Source organism: Dasypus novemcinctus, chromosome 5, assembly GCF_030445035.2.
Source record: "Dasypus novemcinctus isolate mDasNov1 chromosome 5, mDasNov1.1.hap2, whole genome shotgun sequence".
In the NCBI taxonomy this organism is placed as follows: Eukaryota; Metazoa; Chordata; class Mammalia; order Cingulata; family Dasypodidae; genus Dasypus; species Dasypus novemcinctus.
Window position 1 is genome coordinate 12,047,419 of NC_080677.1, and position 21,302 is coordinate 12,068,720.

The 21,302-nt window shown below is 58.8% G+C and overlaps 1 protein-coding gene across 1 annotated transcript; it reads left to right on the forward strand.

The window, feature by feature from the left end:
• The first annotated feature begins 2,112 nt into the window (after positions 1–2,112).
• MYL7 (myosin light chain 7) lies at positions 2,113–4,509 on the forward strand. The gene is made up of 7 exons (XM_004461785.3): positions 2,113–2,205; positions 2,400–2,507; positions 2,645–2,720; positions 2,972–3,076; positions 3,342–3,420; positions 3,875–3,923; positions 4,343–4,509. The coding sequence occupies exons 1-7, from the start codon at positions 2,203–2,205 to the stop codon at positions 4,442–4,444; spliced, it is 522 nt and encodes a 173-aa protein (XP_004461842.1). The 5' UTR covers positions 2,113–2,202; the 3' UTR covers positions 4,445–4,509.
• The last annotated feature ends 16,793 nt before the right edge of the window (positions 4,510–21,302 follow it).

Here is a 21,302-nt window from a genome sequence, read left to right on the forward strand (position 1 = left end):
GAGCATGGCCTTGTCCACCGTTCTTTGGGTGCTGAGCATGAGGATGGGGGGAGCAATGTGTAGGCGCCCACACGTGCAGATGTTGCAGTCAGGCCTGCCTCCTGGAGTTCACTGCCCCCTCCAGCCAGCCGTGCCCTGGGAAGCGTGGAGAGTGATGGCCCAGACGGCAGGAACGGGCGTTGGGGGGTGGGAGGGCGTCAGAGATGCCGGGGAGTTCCCTTCCTCCCCCAGCCCCTGCTCACCTGCCCAGGCGGGTTCTCTGAGAGCCCCAACAGCAGTGCCGGCACGGGGCTCCAGGTATGTTTTAGTTTCCTGGGCTGCTCCAGCAAATACCATGAAATGGATCAGGTTAAACGACGGGAATTTGTTTGCATGCAGTTTTGAGGCTAAAAGAAAATCCAAATCAAAGCATCATCAAGGTGATGCTTTCTTCCCCCAAAACTGGCATTCTGGGGCTGACTGGGGACGGTCCTTGGCCCTGGCTCCTCTGTCAAGTGGCCGTGCACACGGCGGCCCCTCAGGGCCTCTCCTTCTCCTTCCCGTTCCTGCTTCTTGCTTCCCAGGCTCTCTTCCCCTCTGTCTGGATTTCCCTCTGCTCACAAAGGGCTCCAGTAACCTGAAGAAGAGCCCTCCTCACTGAGCCGGGCCCCGCCTGAGCTGAAGCAGCCTCAGGAGAGGTCCCCTGACGGTGGAACCACACCCACAGGAGAGGAGCAGATTTTAGAGCATGGGTTTCTGGGGTCCACGCAGCTCTAAACCACTGCAGAGGGCCTCGCTGGGGAGGGGACTGGTGCTGGTCCCCTCTGGGCCCAGTGGGTGGTCAGAGCGATTGGGTGCTTAGGCCCCTGCAGACATCAGGCCAGTGCAAAGCCTGTTGGGGTTAGCCAAGCCGGGGCTCAGGCCAATGTACATTGAAAGCAGGGATCTTAAACCCGAAATTTTAACAAGCACTCGTGTGTTTGTTTTTTTCAGTGAAAACAATTACCCAGTAAATCAGAGAAGGAGTGTATTTTGTTCCTTTGAGAACTTAGCCCCAAGTTGTGATTTCGGAAAGTCACATCTATCGCTGCTGATAAGCTCCCATTTTCTGGTACTTTTTATATGGAATTGCTTAAATCCAAATTCCTCACGATGAATTGGTGCATGCTTCCTTCTTGTGCTCCAGCATTCACACACTGAGGGCTCACTTTTATTATAAATTCTATTTATTTCTCCAGTGCTTCGGGCACTGTGTAGATTTTTTTAAACTCCTCTGGTAGGTGGCCTCTATGGTCTGTGAGTTTCATTTCAGGGGGGCTCTTAGCATTCCTCAGCCGGAAGGCCAGAGAGAGTCACCAGGAGGGCGGACCCCACCCCAGGGTGAGGCGGCTGGCAGCAGCCAGGGTAGAGCAGAGGCTTCTGCAGCCACAGCAGACAGGTGACGCCTCCCCGGCACTGACCCAGGCTTCAGGCAGGCAGTACCCACAGGACGGCCCGTGGGGGTCCGAGAAGGTGCTGGGTGCAGACAGCCGCCTGCCCGGCAGACGTGCCGTGTGTCCTTGAGGAGCAGCGCCTCGGAGACGGCTCGATAAACCTCTCCGCCGCAGGCCGAGGGGACAGGAGTACAGCTCCCCGGGGGACAGGAGGTTTCCTGAAGGCGTGGGGCTGTCCACAGGGGGGTGCTCTGGTGGGCAGCAGCTGCGAGGGCCGGAGGCGGGCAGCAGCCGGCACCCCCGGTTTTCCTTTACTCCCCCAGAGCTGCCCCAAAGCCAAGCAAAGGTTCAGCTCGGGGTGGCGGGAGGGGCACAGCCAGCCCAGGACTGCCTTCTGCCCGGTCAGAGGGCCAGAGACGGGGCCAACAGTCCCTCCCCAAACCTCTGGGGGTCCCCAGGGCCAGGCCATAGGTTCTGGCCGGAGTCTATCAGCACCGACAAGCCGCGGCGCAGCAAGCCCAAGCCCCCAGTGGGACCCTTTGCTTAGAGCAGCCAGGGCCTGCTCTGCCTCCCCGGGCGGGCACACGGTCTTGAGTGAATACATGCAAGGCCCCGGGGCCCGTGGCTGGACAGGCCCTGACCCTCCCGCGCCCGCCCCCAGCCCGGCTGCACTGCCAAGTTTGGGGCTGTCGCCGGCTCCGCTCCTTATTTGGCTCTCCAGGTGATAAGGCCGACACACAAAGGGGGCTGCGGCCGAGCAGCCACCACGCCGCAGCAGGGACGTCGCGAGATGGTGAGTGCAGGTACCCGTGGGAAGGCGGTGCCGAGCCAGCGGAGCTGGACCGCGCTCTCCCGGCTCCCGGGCGCGCAGGCGGCAGAGCGCCGGCTCCCAGGGCAAGGGGTCCTCAGCCGGGTTCCCCGGGAGTGTTGGGGGGCGGGCGGGGAGCTGCAGGGACCCGAGAGGACAGCACCCACCCCGCGTTGCAGGCCAGCAGGAAGGCGGGCACCCGGGCCAAGGGCGCGGCCAAGGCCCAGCGCGGCTCCTCCAACGTCTTCTCCATGTTCGAACAAGCGCAGATCCAGGAGTTCAAGGAGGTGCGCCCAAGCCCGCCCAGCCTCAGGCCCCCGCGCGCCCCAGAGCCGCCCTGCCCCTTGCTCCGCAGGACTGCCCCCCAGCTCCTGCCCTCCCGGGGTGGGGCTGGCACCCCCGAGACACCGTCTCCCCTCCCCAGGCCTTCAGCTGCATCGACCAGAACCGAGACGGCATCATCTGCAAGTCGGACCTGCGGGAGACCTACTCCCAGCTCGGTGTGTGCCCCCAGCCCGCCCTGTCCGCAGCAGGGACCCTGCCCGGCGGCCCCCCTGACTGCTGCAGCGGGGGTGCTGGCCGACAGGCCCCCGAGGAGAGCAGGCCCCCCAGCCGGCGCCCCTCTGCCCCCATCTCCCCGCCCGGGCCCCCGCCCACCCCGCTGAGCTGCCCGGTGGCTGGGGAGGAGGGGACGGCCTGCACCTGCTGTGGGAGCCCCGGGCGTGTGGCCCATGCCCCCCGTGTCCCCCAGGGAAGGTGAACGTCCCGGAAGAGGAGCTGGATGCCATGCTGCAGGAGGGGAAGGGCCCCATCAACTTCACCGTCTTCCTCTCCCTGTTTGGGGAGAAGCTCAACGGTGAGACTGGCGGGCGAGAGAGCCCGAGTTCCCCCCCACCCCCCCGGGGCCCCAATCCCTCACTGCCCCCGCCTGCGCAGGCATGGCCTGGCCCCTGCCTAGACTCCCCACGTTCCTGGCCAGGCTGCCCCCACGCTCCTGGTCAGGCCTGCCGCCGGGGCCACTTTCCGTCAGGGCCACACGTCCCCCACCTCTTCCTGGCCACTGGTCTCTCCTGGGTGGGGGCGGGCTGGGGCGGGCCTCACCCGGCCTCCTCCGCCCCCAGGGACTGACCCCGAGGAAGCCATCCTCAGCGCCTTCCGCATGTTCGACCCCAGTGGCAAGGGGGTGGTGAACAAGGACGAGTGAGCGTGGGCCCCCTCCACGGAGGGCGGGGGGGGGGGGTGAGGCCAGGCCAGTCCAAAGCCCCTGATGTGGGGGCCACCAGCGCCCCTGCTGTGTCACCAGCCTCCCCCGCTGTGGGGTCACCTGCCCCCCACTGTGAGGGTCACCAGCCCCCCCACTGTATCACCAGCCCCCCCGCTGTGTCACTAGCCCCCCGCTGTGTCACCAGCCCCCCCACTGTGTCACCAGCTCCCCCCCCGCTGTGTCACCAGCCCCCCCACTGTGTCACCAGCCCCCCCACTGTGTCACCAGCTCCCCCCCCGCTGTGTCACCAGCCCCCCCACTGTGTCACCAGCCCCCTTCCACGGTGAGGGTCTCCCCCCAGGGTGGCTGCCTTCTCTCGGGGCAGTGGGACTCCCTGCCTCCCCCCGCAGGGCGGCCCGCCCCGCCCTCAGCCTGGCCCCTTGGCGGCAGGTTCAAGCAGCTGCTCCTGACGCAGGCAGACAAGTTCTCCCCGGCGGAGGTGAGGCTTCTGGCTCCTTGCGCACCCTTCCTCGGGCCTTCCCTGGGCCCCTGCAGGGCACGGGGCGCCTCGGGGAGCAAGACGAGTCCCCAGGGTCCCACCCAGGCCCAGAGCCTGCAGGCGAGGGCCAGACCTGGGGAGCAGGCGAGTCCAGGGCTGCCCGAGGAGACCTGCGTGGCGGGCGCGGGGGGAGCCGAGCGGGGAGGGGGAGAGGGCAGAGAACGCCCAGGGCGGCCTGCGACTGGGGCCCCACAGCCTGCCCCAAGCCCCACGTCGGGGAACAGGAAAGGTTTAGGTTTGCGGTTTGGGATTGAAGAGCAGCTCCGGGAGCGGGCAGGGCACAGCTGGCCCTCCAGGGCCTGGGTCCAGCCCTCCTGCCCCAGGCCCTCGCCCCGCGGGCTCACCAGCGCCTCCCCCAGGTGGAGCAGATGTTTGCCCTGACCCCCATCGACCTGGCGGGGAACATCGACTACAAGTCCCTGTGCTACATCATCACCCACGGAGACGAGAAAGAGGAGTGAGGGGCGCGCAGGGGCCCGCCCGGGGCCACTCAGGGCCACCAAATAAACGCTGTTGTCGAATTAGACCGGTGCTGGCTTGTCTGGGACAGGTGGGGTGGGGCCAGCCTGGGCGCCCGGGGGAGGGGGCCAGGGGTGGGCGCGCCGTCGCTGTGGTAGAACCACCCCTTGCAAACCTGTCTCCACTCAACCTCCGGACAGCCTGGGTGAACATCACCAGGCTGGCTTTTCAGTAGGCAGAGCCCCAGGAGAGGGGGGATCTGCCCCGGAACCGGGGGGGGGGCACTGCCCTGACCCAGAGAAAGGGGGGGGGACTCGCCCCCCAACACAGAGGAAGGGGGGGACTTATCCCCAACACAGAAAGGGGGGGGTCTGCCTCCGACCCAGCTGCCCCTCCAAGGGCAGGGAAAGGTGTGATTCACTCTCCTCATCAGCCCGACGAGCCACAGCAGATGCTTCCAGGGGGTGGTACAGAGGAGCCTCCTTGCCAGGCCAGCACCCCCCATCCGCCCACAGCCCGGGGGTGAGCCGTGGTGCTGGGACTGCCCACAAGGCCTCCTGGCCCCTCTGCCCCCCCATCTCAACCCACCAGGCTCAGGCGGGAACCCTGAGCCTGCCTTCCCGCGTGGGGTTGGGGTCCTCTGTGGCAGGCATGGAGGAACCCCCTGGAAAACACAAGCAGACTGGCCCTGGAGCTGGAAGCTGCGGCGCCGAGACGGCATGGGGCATGGAGGCCAGGGGATGCGCAGAGCCTGGGCGCGTTTTCCAGGAAGCTGGAAAACCAGCTTCAGGCCTTGGGAGCCCCTTGGGGGTGGGGGGGTGAAAAGGGCTGGACAGCTGGAGGGTGGCCACGACAGGACCTGTCTGCCTCCTGGGGCTCCCCAACCCCACCTGGTCTGCAGACCCGGGGGCTGGGCCAGGCCGGGCTGGAGGTGCGTCTGGCAGGGACGGCCCCTCGGTGCTGGGGGCAAGCTGACGTCAGCTGTCCACCTCCCACCCCGCTCAGGAAGTCTCAGCCTTGCGATGTTTCTAAATATATGTAGTTGTGTTTTTTCGTGTTTTTTTTACATATATATAGAGATTTAAATTTTTTCTGTCATGACTTCTGTGACACCCTGTAAGACCCATCTTTGCCCAGGATCAGACCCCAGGTGCAGCAGCAAGTCTTTGGGCCATCTGAAATTCTAGACCTGGAACCCTGAATACTTATTCTTTTTTTTTTCAATTGTATTTTTTTTAAGATACATGGATCACAAAAAATGTTACATTAAAAAATATAAGCGATCCCCATATACCCCCCACCCCATGCCTCTCCTCCCACATCAACCACCTCTTTCATCAGTGTGGCACATTCTTTGCATTTGGTGAATACATCTTGGAGCACTGCTGCACCGCATGGGTAATAGTTTAATTATAGTTCGCACTCTCCCCCAAACTTACTCTAATGACGTGACGGAGTGTAAAACCAGGGGGCAGCAGGGGTCGGGGAGGGGATGTGGTCCCACGTCATAGGATCTGCAGCGCAGTCGGGCGCACCAAGCGCCCCGACGAGAAAGAGATGGCTGACCTTGGCCACCAGGGGCGACTGGAACAGCCCCGGCCACCCTGCCCCTGCTCCCCCTCCCCCAGGCCCTGCCTCAGCAACAGTGAGGGAGGGGGCAGAGGTGAGCGGGGACGTGGACCACACTCCCTGCAGAAGGAGAGAGGAGAGACGTTTCCTCCAGGAGAGGTGTCCCAGGTCACCTGGGTGTGAGGTGATCTGGGACTTGGCAAGTTCCTTCACTAAATCGAGCCTGTGATCAGAGGAGACCACAGCGTCGTCTCTGGTTCCAGCAGCCGCCAAGTCAGGAACTGCCTGGGTTTCCATCCGCCTGCTCACAGCCCTAGCACGCCTGCAGGACAGTGGGTGACCCAGAGTGAGCGTCTCTTCTGATCCCATCACGTGACTTCCTGAAGTAAAGGGTCGTTTTACCGTCCAGGCTCTAAGACTCTGAAATGGACCGACAAGGTCATAGGTGCCTTCGAAAGGGTGTTTCCTGGGAGACCCTGCCGGGCTGTGATTCTCTGGATGGCCCCTGGGCTATTTCACAACTCTCTACGTTGCAGTAACTCCCAGCCATGCCAGCCGCCCTTGGCCAGAGACAGGGCAGTGGCTTGGAGCTAGGTACCGCAGAGAAGCATGTTCTTAACCTTGATCCACTCCTGCGGGTAGGAGCCCATGGTGAACGGGCCTTTTTCATGAGGTCGCTTCAGTTAGGGGTGTCGGGGCTTAAGCCTCTTGGTAGAGGCCTTAGAGGGAAGGCCGCAGAGAGAGCAGCCAGGGCTGGGAATCAGAGCCTGCCGTGAAAGCTGCCACCACATGCAACGCCGTGCCGGAAAAGCCAAGGAACCCCAAAGATGGCCCGCTGGGCAGAAGACCCTGAGCCGCCCAGCCTCTGAAACTGTGAGCCAATGGACCCCCGTGGCTAAGCCAGCCCACTGCATGGGATTTGTTTCAGCAGCTGGGAAACTTGCAACAACATACAAATAAATTTGTCCAGTGGGTGTCCAATTGTTTTCCCTCCTTCTCCATGGAAGAAGCCAGTTTTGCATCTGTCAAGCAAATTAATTTCCACATCTGTGATGGCCATATATGTCTGCTCTTTAGTTTCTCATTTGGGCCAGTTGTAATGTCTTATTGCTTCCCTCATTAATGAGTAAATCAAATATTTGACAGGTTTCATTTGAATGCAGACCACAATTTTACTTTAAAAAAATGATCCTTCAGCACTCCTGGTGGACTTACCTGGCATACAGATGTGGCTTGCTTTTCTGCCTCCCATTATCTTTTTATTGGCCAGGGCTGGGTTAGATGTTATAGTACTTATTTAAGCCTGTAACTTCTGGAGGCTTGAGGCAGTCACCCAGATTCGAACCTAGCAAGCGGGGATCAAACACGCCCGGATTCCCTGCAGCCAGGGCCAGGAGCAGTGGTTCTGAAGCCCCCAAAGGAAGCTGAGTGCATTTGGGCGGTGATTGGCTCTTGGGGTTCTGGCAGCACAGGCAAAGGAGAAAAGATTTTGTTTCCTGGTAGCACAGGTCTTAGAAACCCAGTTCTGGAGGGCAGACTTTTTTCCTCCAGTGAAACCCAAAAGGCTTCCCTTCAGTGAAGCTGCTGAGTGATGTAATGGGCAAAAGATGGGTGTGAGGTGGGCACAGCACCCACCATCACGAGCACCTCCCCAAGGAGCACCTCCCCAAGGAGCACCGGCCAATGACAGCAGGCCAGGGTGAGATAAGAGAGAGATCAAAAAGCTACTGTGCAGAGGGACAGAAGGCCATTGAGAGAGAGAGGGTAGACCAGAAGCCTGTCAGGGAGGGCTCAGCTCTGCTGAAGCAGATGGTAGGAGAGGTTCTGAGGCCCGGGGTGAGCTCATGGAAGGTTCTGGAGGGGGAGGCCAAGCAACAGGGGCATGCCCATGATAGGATGTCATCCCCTGGGTTCACCGTCATGGACGTGGAACATTTTCCACCCAGATTCTGCAAGGACCAGCTGGGGGAGGCTGGGGCCGAGAGCCAGGAGAAGCCGGTTAAAGTTTAGCCCGCTGGGGAGACAGGATCCCAGGATGCAGGTAAAATTCAGCGCGGTCAGGGGCTGACCGCAGGTGCTGTCTCCTGTTGAGGGCCAAAGTCCTGGGGCGCAGGCACCCCAAAGCAGACCCAGGCCCTGCATGCGCCCTGGATGTGGAGACCCTGACCACCCCGCCAACCCCCATCTGCCCCCGCCTGCGCCCTGAAGGCCTGACAGGGGAACCAAGCTGGGCTCCTGCTGTGGCCAGACAGAGGGAGCACCAGCTCAGAGCGACCCAGGCTCTGCCAGTGCACAGCCCCCACCAGGGCCAGCCTCCCACACCTGCCACCAGGTAGGGGCCCAGTGGTCCTGGGACGTCCTGGGAGGGACTGCGCGCGCAGCCCCTCCTCCCCCTGCAATGGCCGTGCCAGGAGCTCCTCTTGCCGCATGCTGCCCTCCCCAGAAGCCCCCACGCTCCAGGTCCTGGGACCCTGCCTGCCTCCTGGGCAGTCCTCCATCTGCAGGGACCCGACCCCTCCCCTCCAGGGACCCCGCAAGGCCCCCAGGGCTGCGCCAATTGGAAGCACTGTCCAACAGCGGGACCTTGCTTTCCTTCATCCCCACCCCAATCCCAGCGTCTCCGTCCCCACCCTCCAGGGTCTCTGTCCCCACCCTCCACCTGAAATCTGGTGTGCTCAGGCCCAGCCCGCAGACACTGCGCGCAGCGGGTGGGCAAAGCAGAATTTCAGCCCCGCCTGGCACTACTGAAACAGAATCTGCATTTTAAGAGACCCCCGGCCTTGCGGTCGAAAGCACTCCCACCCTGTGCTTTGAATGGTACCGGGCAAAAATGGCTGTCAGGGCAAACGTAAATGAAAAATCAGAAAAGTTTCATTTTCCCTGGTGCAAAAAAAAAAAAAAAGGGAAAGAAACTACCCCCTGCTCCTCCCTCTTCTTGGAGTATTTTCTTTAAACAATGTGTCATGGTAAATTCTTTCTCTGCCTCTTCTTGTATCAGTCTCTTGAAAACCCAGTCAAACCTCTTGCCACTTTTACAAGCAAAAGTGCTTCTCCGGGCTGTGGGAGCCATCTCTCTGAAATGGAAACACGGAGGAAGACAGTAGCTCCTGGGAAGAAGGGAGCCTAACTGGCACCTGGCTCCGAGTTGCAAACCTACCTCCTGGCACATAGAGAGACGTTTCTTTTTCCTTTGGATAGGGGCAGTTGGGAAATACAGATGGCTGCCCCAATTACCAGGGGACGTTAGGATGACAGCCCTCCGCCTCCACAGCCGGCGGCCCAGGGAGGCTGCACACACATCGTTCTCTGAGGAAGAGAGCTGCCACCTGTCGGCACCTGTTGGCAAGGAGGCCAGGTGTGCACCTGCACATTTCGTGCCTGTGGGGCCAGAGGAGCCAGCCCAGCGGGGAGCAGACTGCCAGGTGGGCGCAGCATGGCCAGGCCAGGGTTAGCGCCGTGTCTGGCCAGGAGACGGCTTGGTGGTCAGTTCTGTGAACCTCTGGTCCACTCCCCTCTACGGTGGTGGAAGCTGAGCCCCAGTCATTCGAGGTTGTCTCTCCTTCTCTTTTTTGTGTGTTTGGGTGGCAGTCTGGGGGCGAAGGGTGGGGAGTGGGTGCATGTGCATGTGTATCTGAGGTCGTGAGAAATGACACATCATCATTGGCGCTGGGCAGGCCTGGAACCCTGGCTCCTCGGCCACCGCCGAGGCTCTCCCCAGTGCACCCCAGCACCGGGCCCCTCTTTGCATCTCTGCACCCCAGCCTTTCCATCTGGAAAGGAGTCTGCAGAGAAAGAGGCGAGCCACTTGCTGTCCTCTCCAGTTTAAGGAGACGCACCTTGGTTCTCCATTCTCGCTGCAGTTAAATTAGAACATCCAAGAGCTAAGTACCAGGGCGGGTTCATCCCAGCCCTCCCTCAAACATGCCCCGAGCTGTGGGAAGCTCGGCCCTCAGCCTTAGTGGGAGGGGGCCTGGCCTGGGAGGTGGCAGGCGAGGGGCTGTGGTGACAGGAGGCACCATCGATCTGACAGTGAAAATTAAAATAGCACAAGTGGCTCGGCTCAGCACAGCCTTCCTTGGAGATTAAATATTTCTCGTGCCAGAGGCAGAGAGCATAAGAGGCATCCTCGGCTTTATCAGTGGTGCCAACAAGTCTAAAGGGAGAGAGGGGCAGGCAGGCGGGGGGGCCTGCGACCCTGGGTTGGGGAAGGGGCTGCGGCAACAAGACCATATCAGGAAACAGGGCCTGGACCCAGCGCTGATCATGGGCGCGGAGGGAGTGGCCCTTCCCGAGCCAGCAGTGTCCAGGGGAGAGGAATGGGGGGCTAGTTTCTTTCCTTTTTTTCTGCACCAGGAAAAATGTTACTTTTCTGATTTTTCATTTACGTTTGCCCTGACAGCCCTTTTTGTCCGGTACTATTCAAAGCACAGGGTGGGAGTGCTTTCGACCGCAAGGCAGGGGTCTCTTAAAGTGCAGATTCTGCTTCAGTAGTGCCAGGCTGGCCCACCCGCTGCGGGCAGTGTCTGCGGGCTGGGCCCGAGTGTGCCAGGTTTCAGACGGAGGGTGGGGAAAGAGACGCTGGAGGGTGGGGACGGAGATGCTGGAGGATGGGGACAGAGACGCTGGAGGGTGGGGACGGAGATGCTGGGATTGGGGTGAGGATGGAGGAGAGCAGGTCCAGCTGCTGGACAGTGCTTCCAATTGGTGCAGCCCGCAGGTGGGGCGCTGCAGGCTGTGGGGGTTCCCGCAAGCTGCAGAGGTGGGGGACAAGAGGCTGTGGAGGTGGGGGGCTGCAGGCTGTGGAGGCGAGGGGCTGCGGGCTGTGGGGGGGTCCCGCAGGCTGTGGAGATGGGGGTCCACAGGCTTTGGAGGTGGGGGGCTGCGGGCTGTGGAGGTGGGGGGCTGTGGGCTGTGGGGGGGTCCCGCAGGCTGTGGAGGTGGGGGGCTGCGGGCTGTGGAGGTGGGGGGCTGTGGGCTGTGGGGGGGGTCTCACGGGCTGTGGAGGTGGGGGGCTGCGGGCTGTGGGAGGGTCCCGCAGGCTGTGGAGATGGGGGTCCACAGGCTTTGGAGGTGGGGGGCTGCGGGCTGTGGAGGTGGGGGGCTGTCGGCTGTGGGGGGGTCCCGCGGGCTGTGGAGGTAGGGGTCCGCAGGCTTTGGAGGTGGGGGGCTGCGGGCTGTGGAGGTGGGGGGCTGTGGGCTGTGGGGGGGGTCCCGCAGGCTGTGGAGTTGGGGGGCTGCGGGCTGTGGAGGTGGGGGGCTGTGGGCTGTGGGGGGGTCCCGCGGGCTGTGGAGGTAGGAGTCCGCAGGCTTTGGAGGTGGGGGGCTGCGGGCTGTGGGGGGGTCCCGCAGGCTGTGGGGGGGGGGTCCCGCAGGCTGTGGAGTTGGGGGGCTGCGGGCTGTGGAGGTGGGGGGCTGTGGGCTGTGGGGGGGTCCCGCAGGCTGTGGAGGTGGGGGGCTGTGGGCTGTGGGGGGGTCCTGTGGGCTGTGGAGGCGAGGGGCTGTGGGCTGTGGGGGGGTCCTGCGGGCTGTGGAGGTGGGGGTCCACAGGCTTTGGAGGTGGGGGCCTGGGGGCTGTGGAGGTGGGGGGCTGTGGGCTGTGGGAGGGTCCTGTGGGCTGTGGGGGGGTCCTGCGGGCTGTGGAGGTGGGGGTCCACAGGCTTTGGAGGTGGGGGGCTGTGGGCTGTGGAGGTGGGGGGCTGCGGGCTGTGGAAGGGGTCCCACAGGCTGGAGGGAGCGGGGGTCCTTGACCACACGAGAGCTAGACCTACCCTGTCGTTTCCACGGTGAAAGGTAAACTGCCTCCTGGTGTGAGCCCCCGTCTTTGGAGTCTTTAGACTCGCAGCTGAACCCAGGCCTAATGGATAGGGCAGGAGTATATCCCCAGGTGGAAAGAAGTAAAGCAAAGTGCAGTTACTGTGGCTAAGAGACTTAAGTGGCGGGGCGGCCGTGCTGGAGCTGGCCCTGGCGCACCTCCTGGAGCACAGACTGCGCAGAATGCCAGCCACGGCGGCTGTGTGCCTGCAGGCCCCAAGGCACCAGAGGCAGAAAACAAACCACAAGAAAAGGGCTCAAAATAAGCCCTCTGACTTGAGTATCCATCAACCACAAACAACTCACGTCACCTTCCTTCCCCTTCAAACCCTTGCCTGGAAGGGCCAGGACGGGACACTATCGTGGCTGCTACCTGAACCCCTGCTCCCCGAATTGCAATTCCAAGACCCCGAAGAACACCTCTGCTGTCTCGCAGGTCAGTGTGTTATTTCACAGCCGACACCCATTTCACAGATAGGAAACTGAGGCAAGGAATAGGGAAACCGTCCAAGGTTGTGCTCAGCCCGTAGGTGGCCGGACCAGGATTTGAAGCCAGTCTGCAGTGAATCTGGAGGCCATGGTGATACCCCGAGTTAAGCGCAGCCAAGAACTGTGATTCTGGGGTAAAGTGCCCTCAGGAGAGAACAAGCCAGCCTGGCGGGGCCTGGAGAACCTGCCTGACAGCACCGTCCCTCATCTCCCCAAGCTCCTCTTCTGAGGTCAGAGGCAAGGGTCAGGCTCTGGGAAGTCTTCCTTGAAAGCGTCTGGCCCGTTTGCAGCGGCCAGGCTGCTCCGCGCTTACATTCCTTCCGCCGATTGAACGCAGGTGGAGGAAAGGACAGCTGGACAGGGCAGGGGGTTAGGATGCAGGCAGGCACCACCTCAGAGCTCCCTAACAGGGGTCGCCGAGGGCCTCGGAAGCCGACCAGGCCCGGGGGAGCCGCGCCCCTCTTTACCTGCTGGCCTGGTAGACCCCAACACTGCCTGCCACACACAGAGCAGCTCAGCGTGACAGTGAGCGCTGAGCTCCTGCCCCAAGGGGTGCCATTTCCCCAGCCTGGGACCTGGGCCAGCCTGGGCCTTCATTGACCGTAGGAGGCCTGTTCTGGTTTGCTGAAGCTGCTCAGAGCAGACACCATAAAATGGGTTGGCTTTTAACAGTGGGGATTTATTTAGCTTGAGCGTACAGTTTCAAGGCTGAGAAAAATGTCCAAATCGGGACATCCTCAGGGGACGCTTCTCCCCAGAGACCAGCTGCGGGTGATCCTGGACTCCTCTCACATGGCAAGACACATGACGGCGCCTTCTGGGCTCTCCCTTCTCTTGCCGGTTTCCTTGCTTTCTGCTCCTTGCTTCCCTGGCTTTGTCTCTCTATCTGGATTTCATTCTCTTCTAGAGGACTCCAGTAAGAGGATTAAGACCCGCCCAAAAAGGTGGGTCACAACCTAAGTTAAGACCCTACTCACCGAAAGATCCTACTTACAATGGGCCCACACAGGAATGGGTTAACTTTAAGAACACACTTTTCCGGGGTCCACAGAGCATCAGACCCTCACCAGGCCGCAGGTGCTCACAGCTTCTGCCTCGTGTTCTTGGAACCCCGGGGGCCTCCAAGCTGAGCTGGTGCCCGGGGCGAAGGACCACGTGGAGGGAGGGGCCTGGCCCTCCGGCCACCCCACCTGGGGCTGGACGTCTGTGACAGGGGGTGGCCAGCCCTAGGGCCCACCTCCAGGGCTGCGCTCAGGCTGAGGGCCCGCACGCTCGACCCACGGAGTCCCAACACTAAGCGAGCCAGAGGTTTTGGTGCTGTTCGTTGTGCAGCAGAGGTAAGTGATCCATCACCTCCCAGATTCTGCTGCGTCACACAAGGGCATTGCCACAGCTCGACCAAGGCTTAGCCCAAAGGGAGACTCTTCGATTTTCTTCATGCTGGCCTTTGGTCGCAAGAAACAGGCCCGGCCAACCTGTTCCAGCACCCCCTTGTCCCCCAGGCACCTAGTGGGGCTTTGGTGAGAGTTCCTGAGACCCGCCCGGAGGGTATCCCTCTTGACAGCTGCCGAGGGCCCGAAGGCCAAGCAGCTTCATGGGGTCTGCTCCCAGGGTCTCCCCACCCGGGGGACCCCTTGCCGTCTGGGGCCGGCCGCTGAGCCTAGCATGAGAAGCGTCCTCTGCCTCAGGGTTTGGGGAACCCCGCTGGCCCGACTGCGCCGCAGCCCCTGCCCACACCTCCCGTGGCTGCCGGCGGGGCCTGCAGGAGCCCCCCCTGCCTCACGCCGCCTCCTCAGTCTGGGCCTGCGGCCACGGGGCTGGGCCCTGCCCAGCTCGGGCTGCTCAGTCCACCCCAGGCCGTCACCGTGCACTCTGCAAGGGAAGGGGTGTGCGCCATCTCTGTCCTAGCTCCGAGCCTGGTGCCTAGGAGGTGCCCGGGAGCTGTCCAGCGAGGTGGAGGAGGCGCTGAGCCCTCGGGTCTCAGCCGAGTCTGCCGTTCTCCCCCAGGCTGTCAGAGCGGGACCCGAGTGGGACCCCCTGCCTGACCTGCGAGTGGCAGCGCCGGGCGTGATCGGAGAATCCTGCCTGCTGGCCCCCGCCCGCAGCCTCCTCGTGGGGTCCAGGGCCCTCCATCCGCCCTTTCTTCCTGGCATCCTGGATGACCTCTGACCTCCCATCTGCAGCCTAACTGCAGCCGCCTCTCCCTGACCGGGCCTCCTGGGTGTCTGTGCAACGTCTCCTCAGAGCCGCTGACACTCAAGCCAAAATAGAACCTTATCGTCCCTCCTGCCCCCACCACCAGCCACACCTCCCGCCCCTTCTATCCTTTGATTTTGTTTAAATTGCAAATTTCTAAAATGTACAACACAATGAGCACACCCAAGCCACAATGTCCACCTGCCTCCCACCCTCATCCCCACAGCTTCTGACCTACTTTCTGTCTCTATGAATTTGCTATTTCCAGATATTTCATGCACACGGAATACAACGTTTGACCTTTTGTGCCTGGCTTGTTTCACTTAGTACAACATTTTCTAGGTCCACCCATGTCATGCTGTGTATCAGAACTTCCTTCCTTTCTACAGCTGAATAATGCTCCATTCCAGGTGTGTCCACGCTTTGTCGATGTGTTCATGTGTTGATGGACACTTGGGTTGTTTCCCCTCCTGGCTATTGTGAATAATGCCACTATGAACATCGGTGCGCGAGTATCTGTTCAACTTCTTAGGTAATACTGAGGAGCAGAATTTCTAGGTCATATGTTAATTCTGTTTAATTTTTTGAGAAGCTACTGAACTGTTTTCCAACTGTCTGTTATCATTTTACACGCCCACCAAAACTGCACGAGAGTTCCAATTTCTCTACATTCTCACCAATACTTGTTATTTTCCCTTCTTTTCTTATAACAGCCCTTCCAGTGGGTATAAAGTGGTACCTCATTCATGGGTTGTTGTTTTTTTTTAGATTTATTTTATTTATTTCTCCCCTCTCCACTCCCCCCATTGTCTGCTCTCTGTGTCCATTTGCTTTGTCTTCTTCTGTGTCTGCTTGTGTTCTCATTCAGAGGCTCCAGGAACCAATCCTGGAGTGGGAGAGAGGCCATTACTCTCCTCAACACCCTGTTCTGCTACGTCTTCTAATTTTCTCTCCTCTGTGTCTCTTGTTGCGTCCTCTTGCTGTGCCAGCTCTCCGCATCAGCTGGCACTCCTATGTGGGGTGGCATTCCTGCTTGGGCCAGCATTCCGCGTGGGCCAGCTCATCACATGGGCCAGCTTGCCCATACCAGGAAACCCTGGGCATCGAACCCTGGACCTCCTATATGGTAGGCAGGAGCCCAATTGGTTGCGCCATATCCATTTCCTGTACCTCATGGTTTTGATTTAAGCTCCCTAATGACCAATGATGTGGAGCATCTTTTCACATGCTCATTGGCCATTTGTGTATTGTCTGTGGAAAAATGTCTATTCAAGTCCTTTGTCTAATTTTTAATTGGGTTGTTTGTTTTTTGTTGCTTAGTTGCAGAATTTCTTTATATATTCTGGACAGTAAGTTTTTATCAAATGTATGGTTAGCAATTATTTTCTCCCATTGTGCAGGTTGTCTTAACATTCTTGATAATGTCCTTAGATGCACACAAGTTTTTAGTTTTAAAGAAGTCCAATTTACCTCCTATTTCTTTTGCTGCTTGTGCTTCAGGTGTCATAAGAGTAATCTCTGAAATGGTTGTGACTCCTCTCTGCTTTGTCCTCCACCTCCAGCTCCCCCACTGGGCCCTCACTAGTGCTGCCCCGGGGGCCAACTGAGGCTGCCAGCCACCTCCACGCTGGGACCCTTTGTGCCTCTCCATGGCCAGATGGCCAGGAGAGTGGACCCGCTCGTGTGTGTGGACAGGGCGTTTGGGGATGACGGGCCTGCCACCCTGTTCAGGAAGAGTGCTGCCAGACCAGGTTTCCCAGATGCTGGAGGGATTGCAGAGAGCCTGGCCACCACCCCAATGCCCAGAGGGTGGAGCCTAGCGCCTGGCTGTCACCCCAACACTTGAGGAGGGTGGAACTTTCACCCCAGTGTTTGAGAAGAGCATGGGATAGGGTGAATACATTTTGCATATCAGAAAAAAAAAACACATATTTTGGGGGGTACAGAGCATGGACTGTGATGGATGGAATCACATACCCTCGTTTAGACATTTTTGGTTCTTGGTCTGCATTCCCATGGGAACAAACCTATTGCAAGTATGATCTCTTGAAGATGGTACGTAGTTCAGATGTGGCCCAATTGAGGGAGGTTGGGTCTTAATCCAGATTACTGGAATCGTGTATAAGCAGAAGAAATTCAGACCTAGAGAAAGCCATGGCAGGTGTGAGAAGCAGGAAGTTAATGGAACCCGGAGAGGAAGGAGAGGACATCTCCCTGTGATGGGAAAGTCAAGGAACCCAAGGATTGCCAGCCAGAACTTTAGTGATTGATTCCATTACAAAGTATTTACCCTAGAAATAAAAGCACACACATATTGTACACTAACGTTTATGGCAGCTGTTTTAGTTTCCTAGGCTGCTTTAGCAAATACCATGACATGGTTCGGCTTAAACAATGGGAATTTAATTAGCTTACAGTTTTGAGGCCAGGAAAATGCCCAAACCAAGGCATCATCAAGGCGATGCTGAAGACTGGCCGCCAGAGATCCGTGGCTCCTCTGCCACTGGCAAGGCACATGGCAGCATCCGCTGGTCTCTCCCTCTCTTCCACATTTCATTGCTTTCACCTTCTTGCTTCTGTGGCTTTCTGTCTGTCAGTATTCATTCCACTTAAAAGGACTCCAGTAATAGGATTAAGACCCATCCTGAACGAAGTGGCTCATGCCTTAACTGAAGTCACCTCATCAAAAAGTCCCATTTACAAGTGGTTTACACCCACAAGAACGGACTAGATTTAAGTCCATGTTTTTCTGGTATACACAACGCTTCAAACCACCCAGCAGTTATTTGTAATTGCCAAACACTGGAAACAACCCAAATGGCCATCAGCTGGTAAATGGATAAACAAAGCGTGGTATATATCCACACGATGCTCACAATAAGAATGAACTAGTGATACATGCAACAACATGAATCTCAAAATAGTTTTGTTGAAGATAGAAGCCAGCCAAAAAAAAAGAACACTTACTGTATGATGCCATTATATAAAATTTTAGAAAATGCAAAGTAATCTATGGTGGCAGAAAGCAGATTAGTGGACTCCTGGGGTTGGGGAAGGAGGTGGGGCAAGAGAGAAGGGCTACAAAGGGCACAAGGAAAGTTGGGGTAACTTTGGTATTCACAATATTGATTTGATGATGGCTTCAAGGGTTTATGTCAGAAAGTATGAAACTGTACACTGTAAAGGTGCCGTTTAGTATATGTCAATTACACCTCGAGCTGTTATTTTTTGAGAAAATTCAGTGCCTCTTCAGATTTAATTTTTTTTCTGAAAATATTTTTGAGCATTGCCATTCTTCTCCAAACCCTGCTTTCAGTGGAGACAGATGCATATTTGGGGCAGGGGGCGGGGGAGGTTTCAATCCCAAAGGTACCACTTCTGTTAAATCTTCTCGGAGCTTTTTGCTCCTTTATACAGCAGCACCTATCATTTAACACTTTTTGTTTCATGTTCAGAGAGCCCAAATAAAACTGGAAAAACATGTAGATTTTGTTTTTTGTTTTTTGGGTATTTTTGGCCATGAAACTAGAAGCTAGCAACTGCTTCAGCCAAGTGAAGCCAGGGCTGTATTGTAGGGCCTGGATTTCACGGAGTGCACCGACATCTGTAAGCCTCACAGGGCCCCGAAGGCCTAGCCACGGGGTCCCCTGCTCTCGCCAGATGTGCTCATTCCCCTCAGCTGGACCAGCTGCCCGCCACCTGGCCAGCCCGTGAAAGCATTCAAACAAGCCCATCGCCTCCCCCCTGGAACCTGGGGCACCTCCAAGATCCTGCTGGTTCATGCTGCTTTGGGGTACAACCCTGGGGGTCCCACGTGCGGGCACTATGCTCCCCCGGGGTGTGAGTAGATGTGACTGAAAACCTGCGGTCAATCTCATTTGTCCGGTGGTGGTAGTGTGTTCTTGGCCACCCCCAGAACCCCAGGGCGGGGCTCCCTGCATTACCAGTGGGGTGAAGAGGCATCGGAACAAGGGTCAGCATCTCTGCAATTCTCCCTTGGTCATTGCCATGTTCCATAATGGTCCAGTTTGCTAAGCTGACCAAAGCAGATACCATAGAATGGGTTGGCTGTTAGAATGGGAATTTACTGGCTTACAGGCTTACAGTTCTGAAGCCATGAAAATGTCCAAATCGAGGCATCATCAAGGTGTTACCTTCTTCCTAAAGACCGGCTGCCGGAGATCCTGGACTCCTCTGTCACATGGCAAGGCACATGGCAGCATCTGCTGGGCTCTTCCTTCTCTTCTGGGTTTCCTTGCCCCCAGCTTCTTGCTTCCATGGCTTTCTTACTTACTCTGTTTGTCTGAATTTAATTTTCTCATAAAGGACTCCAGTAAGAGGATTAAAACCCACCCTGAATGAAGCAGGTCACATAAGTATAGATCCTTTAGATCCACAGGAATGGATTAACATTAAGAACACATTTTTCTGGGGTCAATAGAGCTTCAAACCATCACATGCATTTAAGGCAGAAAGAAGGGGGCAGGGCAGTGAGGTCTGCTCCCTTTTCTTTTATCACAGAAGCAAAAGATTTCTCAGATGTCCCCTTATATCTCTGCTAGTCCTCACCACATCACCACCCTCAGCTGCAAGGGAAGGTCAGCACTTAGCTTTGCCAGCTTCGATAGTGGAAGTGGCAAGGGAGAGGAGGTGTTGGGGTGGGGTGGGTGGTGAGTGTGGTGTTAGCTCCCCCAATAGCACCTGCCTCCATATGAAAGGACACCGCCCCCCCCCCCCCCAATATCTCCACACTAGTCTTCTTGCAGCTCTCAGCATCACATTGCCCAGTGGCCTGCCCCACATCCCCGTGACCACCTGAGCTCTGGGCCTGGCACAAGCCTGCCAATAGCAGAGCTTGGCTGACAGGCTGCCCAGCTCCCTAACACCCAGGTCCCTTCAGTCCCTGGCTATGTCACCCTGTCCCTGTGCAGTGATGAATCTTTCCAAAAAACAGAAATGAGAATAGTACTGCCTCGTGAGGTTATGGTAAAATCCAGTGCTCTTAAGACAAGGAGCCCAGACTGGCAAAATGAGTACTCATTCATTCCACAAACACAGGCTGTGCTGAGTGTCTACCAGGTGCCAGGCACTGTGGTGGGTGAACTGGGCTTCGCTCCCACATATTCTCAGAGGGCACACTTACCCAATTCAGTCTATATTGCACAGATACTGATCAATGCCCCATTACGTGCCAGGGATGGAGAGGAAGCTAGTAATACTTTGGGTAATCCTACTGGCCTTTAGGAGAACCTGCCCACCTTGAGGGCCAGCACACAGTGCAATGTGACAGCTGAGTCAGGCTGTTCCTCACCAGCTGTGTGACCTCTCCGTGCCTCGGTTTCCTCATCTGTAAAATGGGAGCAATGACGGTCCAGGTCTCCCAGGATTAAATGAATCCCAGGAGGATTAAATGAATTAATCTATGTAAAAAATTTAGAGCAGTGGCAAGTCCACGGCAAGGGCTAGTATCTGTTAACTATTATTGATTACCCACACTCCCTGAGGGAGCAAAGCAGAATTTGCTCAGGGAAGCCTGGGACAGAATCCCAGCGCTGATGGGAGTGGTGAGGAGAGATCCACGGGGAAACAGGCCTCCTGGGCCTGGATTCGTGGAGATGTACGACGAGCGTTCTTGAGCTGGGGACAGTGAATATCCTGGGCGGGTAGGAGATGAGTGTGGCGGGGAGCAAGGCAGGTACCAGAGATCAGAGCTGCGGTCACGCTGCGGAGGGCCTTAAATTAGTCGTTTATTACCGTGGGCCTGGGTGCTTGGCGGGACAAAAGAGCATGGGAAACCCACAGCGCTCCTGGAGCCTGAGCTCCCGAGCCCTTCCCTGGGACCCTCCCGGGACCCCTGCAGCCTTCGGCCTGCCCAAGACCGAGTGACCGCCCTTTCGGGTTTCTGCGGCCTTAGCGCTTCCTTCTATTTACTCCTTGAGTGGGCAGTGTCGTCTGCACTCTCGTCCGTGGACCCGGCACACGGGAGGGACCCGGCACACGGGAGGGGCCCGCTCGCGAGCGTGGCGGCGGCTCTGAGGACCCGCTCCACGCAGGGCAAGGGGCTCGCCCCGGCCTGGGGCGCGCGGGGGCGCCCGCTGTCCAGAAATCACGATGAAAACAAGACAAATGAGAAAAAGGAAAAAAGAGAAGTAGAAAGCACGGAGACCACAGTGGGAGGAGCCAGGGCGAGGCAAAGCAGGATCCCACTCCCGCTGGGCCCTCCCCAACTCGCGGGCGCGCACACAACGGCCACGACCCACACGCACGCGCGGTGAGTCCTGAGCGCCAGCCCCCGAGCGTCCCGGCACCGCCTTGCGTTGCCGGGGAAACCGGGGGCGGGGCTCCGGGGTGGCGCCGCGACCAGCGGCAGGACGCAGGGCGCGGTGATTGGTGGGATGCTGCGCGGGACAACCTGTGGCGAGCGGGACGACTCGCGGAGACGCTCGGGCTGCGCGATTGGCGGGGCGCGGCAACGGGCGGGCTGCGCTGATTGGCGAGGTGTGACGATGGGATGGGCGCGGCGACGGGCGGGTTGCGATGATTGGCGGAGCGCGGCGATGGGCGGGGCGCGGCAACCGGCGGATTGCGGCGAAGCGCGGGCTGCGCGATTGGCGAGGCGCGGCGATGGGCAGGGCTCGACGATGGACTGGGCGTGGCAACAGGCGGGCTGCGATGATTGGCGGGGCTCGGCGATGGGCGGAGAGCGACGATAGGCAGGGCGTGACGTTGGGCGGGGCGCGGCAACGGGCGGGCTGCGCTGATTGGCGGGGCGCAGTACTGGGCGGGGCGCGGCGC

Excerpts from the sequence above, each read along its gene's own strand:
- MYL7 (XM_004461785.3), top strand. Across the intron at positions 2,508-2,644 it reads AGATCCAGGAGTTCAAGGAG|GCCTTCAGCTGCATCGACCA; the intron begins GTGCGCCCAAGC and ends TCCCCTCCCCAG. Across the intron at positions 3,421-3,874 it reads GGGGTGGTGAACAAGGACGA|GTTCAAGCAGCTGCTCCTGA; the intron begins GTGAGCGTGGGC and ends CCTTGGCGGCAG.